The sequence below is a fragment of the Gymnoscopelus microlampas genome (genome assembly GCF_963454915.1).
Source record: "Gymnoscopelus microlampas genome assembly, chromosome: 9".
Lineage (NCBI taxonomy): Eukaryota > Metazoa > Chordata > Actinopteri > Myctophiformes > Myctophidae > Gymnoscopelus > Gymnoscopelus microlampas.
In genome coordinates this window covers 51,597,830-51,607,245 of record NC_139946.1, presented here as the reverse complement: position 1 = coordinate 51,607,245, position 9,416 = coordinate 51,597,830, and the positions used below count along the sequence as shown (strand labels likewise).

The 9,416-nt window shown below is 41.1% G+C and overlaps 1 protein-coding gene across 2 annotated transcripts; it reads right to left on the bottom strand.

Annotated features, from left to right (window-relative positions):
* Positions 1-1,435: 1,435 nt before the first annotated feature.
* Positions 1,436-8,819, bottom strand: LOC311051244 (deoxyribonuclease gamma-like). Of its 2 annotated transcripts, XM_084065726.1 has the most exons (10): positions 8,791-8,819; positions 7,319-7,486; positions 6,978-7,066; positions 6,619-6,708; positions 4,897-5,009; positions 4,632-4,744; positions 3,805-3,962; positions 2,661-2,757; positions 2,285-2,325; positions 1,436-2,200 (listed from the first exon to the last, which is right to left on the bottom strand). In XM_084065726.1, the coding sequence occupies exons 2-10, from the start codon at positions 7,475-7,477 to the stop codon at positions 2,125-2,127; spliced, it is 936 nt and encodes a 311-aa protein (XP_083921852.1). In that variant the 5' UTR covers positions 7,478-7,486; positions 8,791-8,819; the 3' UTR covers positions 1,436-2,124. The 2 variants fall into 2 exon arrangements, with proteins under 2 accessions (XP_083921852.1, XP_083921853.1); XM_084065727.1 differs by lacking the exons at positions 6,978-7,066; positions 8,791-8,819 and having other exon boundaries at positions 7,319-7,362.
* Between the last annotated feature and the right edge of the window lie 597 nt (positions 8,820-9,416).

Here is a 9,416-nt window from a genome sequence, read left to right as displayed (position 1 = left end):
GTGTGCGTCCGTCCGTCCAATAAACAATTATCCTGAAAACCGCTGTCTTTTTTGTCACGGAATTGCTGCAACATGTTCTGCAGAGGACTGATTGTGGAGTAGGCCAAAATGTCCATTTGCTTTGTTGTTTTTGAAAACATTTGAAGCGAGAAATAGACAATGCAGTAACCGAAAATTTATTCTATTTGATCAACACTTCCTGTTGTTTCCGAGGCGACCGTGTTGCACTGGATAGACGGCCATACCTGGCATAAATTAATGGAATATACTGTAGAATATCACAGGTGATGACTCTTTCTGTATGGAAAGAACACAGATGGTGGTGATACATTCTGTCCTGCATGTTTTCTTTTGTCAATCTTTTTCCCTGTCATTCAATGTCTCTCTCTCTCTCTCTCTCTCTCTCTCTCTCTCTCTCTCTCTCTCTCTCTCTCTCTCTCTCTCTCTCTCTCTCTCTCTCTCTCTCTCTCTCTCTCTCTCTCTCTCTCTCTCTCACACACACACACTTGCAGTTTACATTGTACTGTACATTTACCTTCACCGCCTGCATTTGCCACCAGGCACCATACCACACAAGTTATTACTTGTTTCTCTTTGTCCTAGAAACCTTGTTTCTAGGACAAAGAGAACTAACTTGTTTGTCCATACCTTGTCTCTCATGTCAACCAATAACTAACCATGCAATGATGAATCAGGATATGATGAAACTATTTTCTTTCTACATCTAAAAAGAGTAGTAAAGTGAAGGTACTGGTAGTATCATTGCTACTTTCAGTGCAAGAGGTGTTTTAGCATGTTGCAGATGTACAGTAGTATGCATATGAGATGGGTGCAACTCAGGGTGGTGCAAGAAGTGGGGAAGCAAACTATCTCAATTAGCTTATGGCGCAGAATATGCAGTACACACTACAGTATGCAGATTCTCCTTTATTGTCCTGTATACCGTATGTTGCCACTCAGTTACGTTATTAGACATCACAATGAAAATTAACACTGATGTGCAGATACTTGCAGTTAGAAACTATGAAAGGAAACAATGACAAAAACATACACAAATGAATTAGTATGGCAAGCTTATTAGCTGCCGATTGTATTACAACATCATGTTGAAGTTAAACAATATCACATGGACAAAAATAGCATGTTTGTGGACATGTCCAAGACTGCCAAATATCAACACTATAAGGATACAGACATCATCATCATCATCGACCTTCATTTCACCTCGAGAAACCATTGACGAATTAACCTCATTTACAATGGTATAATATTACAAATGTTTAAAAAGGAATTTCTAATAAATGAAGTGCACATTATCATTTTACACACACACACACACACACACACACACACACACACACACACACACACACACACACACAGACACACACAGACACACACAGACAGACACGCATACTCTATACACACGCTTCAGTGCAAACTATTAAAAGCAAACTAGGAAAAGCGTAGACGCTCGTCTACACTTTTCCCACTCACTGTATCAGGATGCTGTCGCAGAGACAGCAAAACGCATAGCATCAAAGGTTAGAAAAACTCAACTTTGGCGCGACAAACCATTCAAGTGCGCTGTGCTCTGGAGTAGGCATGTATAGTTGGCAAATACACTCAACACCACAGAAAAAGACTACTGTATGGACTACTGTAAGTTGTGAATATTAAATACGTTTTTAAATGGCAGTTGTAGGAGTGAAATTATTCAACGGTGAGCCTAATGCCTAAAATGTATAAATTATTTACACACAAGCTGCCAGAGAAAGATTTACACCCCCGCCCAGTCACAAAGGCCCTCCACACCTGGCAGACACCTGGCTATGCAAGGCCAGCCTAGGCGCGATTCTGACTGAGGCATTCAGTCATAAGCCCGCAGACGGTAGCATCCCAGTGGCAGCTCAGTCAAGCACATGCACCAAATGTCTGAACCTACGGTTCCTCTCGTACTGAGCGGGATTACTATTGCAACAACTCATCATCAGTAGGGCAAAACTAACCTGTAACATGAGAGTAAAAGTAATGAATGGTGCCAAACTAATAATCCATTCATAGAGTTTTCATAGTACCATCTTGTGTAAACACACCTACACACAGTTATGCTTGCATGGTCGTTCAGCTGCAGGTCAATAAGGTTAGGAGGAAGAGGAGTAGGTGGATTGAGACCTGTTGTGTGGATGTGCCTGACTTTGAGGTCGTGACTTTAGCGACCTCGGTTGCAACCTTAACGACCTCCGTCGAGGTCGCAAATGGATCTTGCCTTTCCTGTGACTTTAACCGAACCTCCACAGGGAAGTGGTCACTGACATCCAGGGCCTGAAAAGATTTACACCAGAAAAGAACAAGTTATTAACCAATGAAAAAAAACTCCTATACCAAACTACGGATCTTTCCAGTCGAGAATCAGAGCAAAGTACTGAAAGAACTGACAAAAAAAGAAAAGAAAAAGAAAAGATACTGGCGTAGACTAGACTAGTACAAAGATACAAGAGAGTAAAGTACAATACAATTCAATACAATGTTTGGTCCAAAGTACTGGTCAGTTGCCACTACGTGCTATATTTGTGTCACAAGTACGGCCAGGACAGACAGACAGACAGTCAGACAGACAGACAGACACACATACACAACTCTAGTGTTATATGTGTTACCTGTTCCTCTGTTAGACGGTATTCCCTCTGGAAGTCGAAGGTTTTGGCTGACTGAGGCACAATGGCTTCGGCAAAGGGTTCCCCATGCACCACGATCCTATTAGAAAAGAACACACAAAGAGTCAAAGTCATTGTCTCACTGCTGTTTAGACCGGAACACTATTGACTGGGGCTGTAATAAACTGTAACAAAGAGGCATACATTAACGTGTTGCTTTGCATTAATCATATTTCATACTTTTCACAACCTAATTTAATTTTGTAGAAATAATTTAGATGCTTCTATATTATTACTCTGTAATAAACAAATCTGTTGGAGACTTTGACGATCTACATTTCATATTAAGTGAGATTTTAGGTTTGCTGCTCTTATTGTTGTTTTTATTGCTTTAAATGTACAGTTTTTATGTATTGAATATGCCCCGGGGGGCATTATATTCTTCCTTTTTCCATAACCAGAGTAAGGAGAAGAATGATACAAATAAACTTGAAACTTGAAATTTGAAACTGTAGCCTATCAGGCACTGTTACGAGCCCTCATGGGTGTACCTGTCAACTTAAAATATTGTACATTGTATTGTGCTATTTCATTCCTTATCTCTAGATAGACTGTCCTTAACCTTTTTTGGAAGACCCTAACCAGCAGTCTACTAGAAATGTTACTAACAAGTCCAAAGAGTATTGAAATTATTGTTATTATTACCAAACCACATTGAGACAAAGAGATCACAATCAAACAGCAGCAGCTCAAATGTTCCTGCATTGAAATAATAACCAATAGTTAAGCCAAAAGGACATAGCTTACAGAAGTAATGACCACAATACACAAGAATAGCAAATACAACTTATGACAGAATTGTTCTATTTAACTATAGGATGTCATAAAATTACAATAATAGAACATTCTTTATTCTATGGTGGTACCCTTCATTAGATTAATTTCCTTTTTTTAAAGAACCATTATATAGAACCAAAGAACCACAATATTGGGTTATAAGAATGGACACAGTAAAATCCCCAAAGTAAAATGATTCAACCCAGGGTTCAATTGTGGTAAAGTTCAATTAACACTTGGGATTTACTGTGTAAAGATGAGACGATAGAAAGGACGTGAGGAACTATTTGTATCTGGAGTGTGCCTATACCTGTCGTAGGCACAGCTGGTAGACTCTTTGACCGTGGTGTCTGTGTTGTCTGAGATCAGCCAGATGAAGGAACTATCAGTAAGTAGGCGAACATCCTTCCTGTTCTTCTTGGCCAGGTAGCCACAGGCAGCGTTGAAGTCACCGAGGAACATCACATTCTGCACGTAACGCACACACATTTAGGACACACTTAAATACATAGGGAAAGATACAAATTGGGAATGCATGCCATACCCGGCCATGCGATACCCTTAGTTGTACCCATCATGGGCAGTAAAAAATTAGTTAGAATTATTATTATTATTGTTGGTAGGCATTATCGTATTAACAGTAATAGAAGTCGTTGTACTAGTAATAGTAAAGGTAGTAATAGTAGTTGAGGTGGCATTAGCAGTAATAGGAGACTAGGAGTAGAAGAATGAATCTTCAAAGTACTAGTAATAATAATATATTGATAATAATGTATTCCTTCAACTTAATTATTTATGAAATGCACAATAATAACTTCTTAAAGGTGCTGTAAGAGGTATTTTTGTGTTAAAATAAGTGTTGAATAGCTCTTTATTATGATAGTAATCACTGATAGAGTGTTTGTTCCGTAACAGGGCGCTGTTGACCTGCGGAAAGACGCTAATGTCTCCGGTAGGAGACTCAAAGTTGACACTTTGAGTCTCCTACCGGAGCCGCCACCAGTCATCAAATGATTGGCTTAGGAATGCGACAAAAACAAAAAAAATCTCCATGAATTCAAGTCTCCATAGGGTTTGTAATCGATAGAAAATAAGTCATTTTGGGGGTGAACTATTCCTTTAAGCTTCTTTTCTTACATCAGTTTTCCACAATCTCCTGACATCCTGAAACACATCATAGAGAGCATCGATCTCTCTGGTTGCATTGGACGGAGAGGTGTGTTGGGGGATCAGGACAAACTCCTTTATGGCTGAAAAGAGAGACGGAGGGTTGAAAAGACAGAGAAAGAGGAGTGAGAGACAGAGAGGCAGGATGTAATGTAATGCCACATAATTGGTGCTATACACTTTCCCAGTGATTTTCAGCGGGTCCTGATGAAAGTCTTTCTAATAGTGAGGTCACCTGTCTTGGGAGCTTTAACTCGGATGCAGAAAGGCTCTCTTGCGAAAGCATCGACGTCTCCTGGGCGAGTGTCTGGGTACTGGTACTGACCTGTCACCGTCACTGTTCCGGTTCTGGACACGCACATACGTACACAAGACAAGCAAAATATCTTTATGTTGACTGATTAGAATTTGCAGTGAGTGGCTGTTAATGAGAGGTAGCAGCACAATGACATGACTGCAGGGACGTGCACAGATAGACTCTAGGTGTGCTGGAGCACCTGCCCTTTGCCCTCTTGACCAGAAGTGCCCTTTTTTTCAGTTTACAGCAGGGGTCTTCAACAGGGGGTGTGGGACCCGTAGGGGGTCCTCAGAGTTACTACAGGGGGTCCGCCAAATCTTTATGTGATATGATTTTTCTTTTTACCATAACCACTCGAAACCTAGCATCCCTTTTCTGAGGAGAACTTTAGCCAAAAATAGCAGATCTACAAGCCCACAACGCCTCGCGCTGCGAGGCGTTGTGGGTTAGATCGGCTATTTTTAGCAAAGAGGTATAGGTGTAAAGGGAAAAAAGAGCAGACCAAGTAAACAAAAAAAAGTATAATCTTAAACACAATTTTATACAATATAGAGGGGTCCTTGCTTCATCTCTCTCTCAGCTAGGGGGTCCTTGGCCTGAAAACGTTGAAGACCCCTGGTTAACAGTATGTAGCCCATGGTGACATCGATCAATTCTGGATTAAAAGCTTCTAATATATTAACAATTCCCCAAAATGTGCATTGCAATTTTCTTCTATAAATCTCACACTACTAAGGCAGCCGGCGGTTCCGCTCGCTGCGCAAGGTGCCCTTTTTTTTTACTTGAGCACCTGCCCCTCAAAATGTCTGTGCACGCCACTGATGACAGGTACAGATAGACAGACAGACACGCATAAAGGAACACATGCACGTGTCGTGTACATACTACATGTGCACATACTGTGTGCGCATTCACTGCACAATACACCGTGTATTATTCTTGTGTATTAGCTTCTGCAATATATGCATTTCAAACAACCTAGTGAGCTCTCGAATTCACAGTGCCTCCTGATAAGGAACACAATTCAGTCTCTGCCGCCATTGTTTGGGACCAGAGTGGACAGAGGATGGAGAGATTTATAGAGCTGTAAAAGCAAATAAATTACATCAATTCCTGACTTCTTTTCATAATTTGTGACAATAACATCGATTTAACCCCACCCAGTCCTAAGCACCTCATCCCCTAACCCCACCCCTCCCTAGACTATACTATAACAGAAACTGTTTCCTAAAAGTTTTGTATGCAAGTTCAATTGATGTCATTATTGCAATAGTAAGGGAATGATTTCTGTCTCAATATTGTGCAAACTTCACCACTTACACCCTTTATACTTGATCGGGGTCATCAGGGGGCTATACTTGGTCTCCACCGTGTTCCTCTCTACACCAAATCTTTGCCAAAAATAGCCGATCTACAACGCCTCGCTTTGCGACACGTGGTCATCGATTGTTGGCCTATTATGACAGGCCCACAATAGGGAATCTAAGGTTAATGTGGTTACATTCACACACATTTGCACACACACACACACACACACTCACGCGCACACGCACGCACACGCACACGCACACGCACACGCACACACACACACACACACACACACACACACACACACACACACACGCGCGCCCATTTACAGTTACATTGTGTTGTGCTCACCTGTACACAAACACATACTGCTCCTGGTAGGTGGGAGACCTGCCCAGTCTCTGACTGGACACTGCATCATAGTTATGATCACTGTCATAGCTGAGATGACCAGGTGAGAGAAACATATAGTCTGCAGTTTAATAGCTGTATTATGAGGGAAGAACAAAGACACTGTGGAAATTGTGTCTGGGTGAGAACTCATGGATGAGAGTATTTGTCAAACTGTGTGTGTGTGTGTGTGTGTGTGTGTGTGTGTGTGTGTGTGTGTGTGTGTGTGTGTGTGTGTGTGTGTGAGTGTGAGTGTGAGTGTGAGTGTGTGTGTGTGTGTGTGTGTGAGTGAGTGAGTGTGTGTGTGCATGGTTCGTAACCTGTTGAGCTGAGCTAGTAGCAGCGGCAAAGCCTTTTGTTTGCTGTCTCTCACTTCTTGAAGCAGGCATAAATCACAGCGGGCTATGATCTACACACACACACACACACACACACACACACACACACACACACACACACACACACACACACACACACACACACACACACACACACACCACAGCTGGGTTAGACTAACATCACGTTTATTACAAATAATAAAACTGGTTTTGTGTCATTTGGAAGAAGTGACACATACCAATCAATCATGCAGCTGTGATAGAACAGACAACACAAGTGTCTTACAGAAAACATCTGACATTAAGTACCATTAAGAGCTTACCCTGACAAGTGTGTGCATGACTTTGGCATTGTTGGACTTAGACTCGCCAAAACTACGGACGTTGAAGGCACAGATTTTGAAATCAGACCTCCCTAAAACGCCACACACACACGAGAGAGAGACAAGCAGGAAGAGAAGAGTGGAGGAAACGGACTCCATAATGCCGAGCTGTAGCAAAAAAACAAGATTACCAACTTTAGTTACTTGTATGTTCATATACACATGCTAATTTCAAGAAAGAAACCCCTGTGATGTATTACCTTCTCCACTGCAGAGAAACAACACGCACAAACTACCACACTGTACAGCCTGCTAGATACATTATACAGTAGTGCACACACAGACTACAATTCTCATTCATGGCATACATGTCTTCTCGACACACTGTAGCATCATCTATCTCAGGGGTGATGCAACTTTGATGATGGAGGGGGCCATTATATTTCCACACTCACTCCAGGGGGCCACATTGCTTATACTGCCTCTTATCTCCGTATTTTAACTTTTTCCGTAAATTAATGCCGTACTTCGCCACGGCATTAATTTACGGAAAAAGTTAAAATACGGAGATCGCCATTCTATTCACATAAAAAATTCAGGATTCCAATTTAAAAAATGCAAAAATAGCAGATCTACAAGCTCAAAACGTGTCGCACTGCGACGCGTTTTGAGCTTGTAGATCGGCTACTTTTGCTGTTTTTAATTGGAATCCTGATTTTCTCTTTGCTATTTTTTTTATTAGAATCCTGAAAAGTATAATAATGTTTATTTAATTTCAAATGCATTTAGTTATATCTATGTTCTGTGTATCTTTATGAATTTAAATACAAATACATTAGACATACAAAAGACAATAGAATTGTAATGCCAGTCATTAAGCTACTAATATAGACTGAAGCAATTAAAGCGGGTCATGTTTGCATGTTTGGAATTGTAACAGCTGAAATCCATAATATATCAGTATTCCGATATTAACCTGCGGGCCGCATTAAGTGAAGGTGGGGGCCCGGCCGCATGTGGCCCCCGGGCCGCCAGTTGCCCATCTAAGATCTATCTTCTGAAATGATCACAAGTGTTGTAAGATTAAAATATGTGACTGCTGCTGTCCCTCATTTGAACCAGGATCAACATTTACACCCTAGATGAGGGCAACAGAAACCGGTTGCTGCTATCTTTCACAGCTCTTTCTCAGTTCCAGCATTGTACAAACGTATTTTACATTATGCATCAGCATCATACATGCTTTTTTAGTACTTGAGACATGAAATATACATGACATATCACACACATACTGCACTGTATGTGTGTATCACTCTGTCTATCACACACACAAAATAAACAGTTAATGTTACAAGTCTTCTTACCACATGAGCAATGTATGTCATTCACTCACTGTTTCCCAGGAGGAAATATAGGCTTGCATACTGTACTGTTTTACTTAACATCAACAACAACATTTTTCCCATACTCACCCCTTGAAAGATTCTAGCTGTGTCTGTTTGGGTTGTTTTATCTCTCACTTCCTGATACTGTATGTGACACTTCCTCATATGTGACCTGTCTGTTCTCTCTAAACCCAAGACGGAAATAGCAAGACATGCCACCTCCGGTTTACTTCCCGTATCTGCGTGACGTATAGCAAGCTGGACGCCTTTTTCCAAAACAAAATGTATACATTTTGAACTTGTGAAAACGGGACATTCTGCACACTGAGTATACTTTCTACTTTTGGTACTTTAAGTACATTTTGATACAGTCAGACACCAAATGCCTAGTCTCAGTAGTCTGTACTGTCATATATCTCACGTGAGTTAGCAATTAGTACTGTATTCTTTTTTTTTGTTGACTTGGTCTGCTCTTTTTTGCCTCTACACCTATACCTCTTTGCCAAAAATAGCCGATCTACAAGCCCACAACGCCTCGCAGCGTGTGGGCTTGTAGATCGGCTATTTTCGGGCTAAAGTTCTCCTCAGAAAAGGGATGCTAGGTTTCGAGTGGTTATGGTAAAAAGAAAAATCATATCACATAAAGATTTGGCGGACCCCCTGTAGTAACTCTGAGGACCCCTAGGGGTCTCGGAACCCCTGTTGAATACCCC

Bases quoted from the DNA above. Each gene is read 5' to 3' on its own strand.
- LOC311051244 (XM_084065726.1), bottom strand. From the start codon at position 7,477: ATGGAGTCCGTTTCCTCCACTCTTCTCTTCCTGCTTGTCTCTCTCTCG. The intron at 7,067-7,318 runs GTAAGCTCTTAA...GTGTGTGTGTAG, and splicing joins TCATGCACACACTTGTCAGG to ATCATAGCCCGCTGTGATTT. The intron at 2,758-3,804 runs GTATAGGCACAC...CTTTTCTAATAG, and splicing joins ACCAGCTGTGCCTACGACAG to GATCGTGGTGCATGGGGAAC.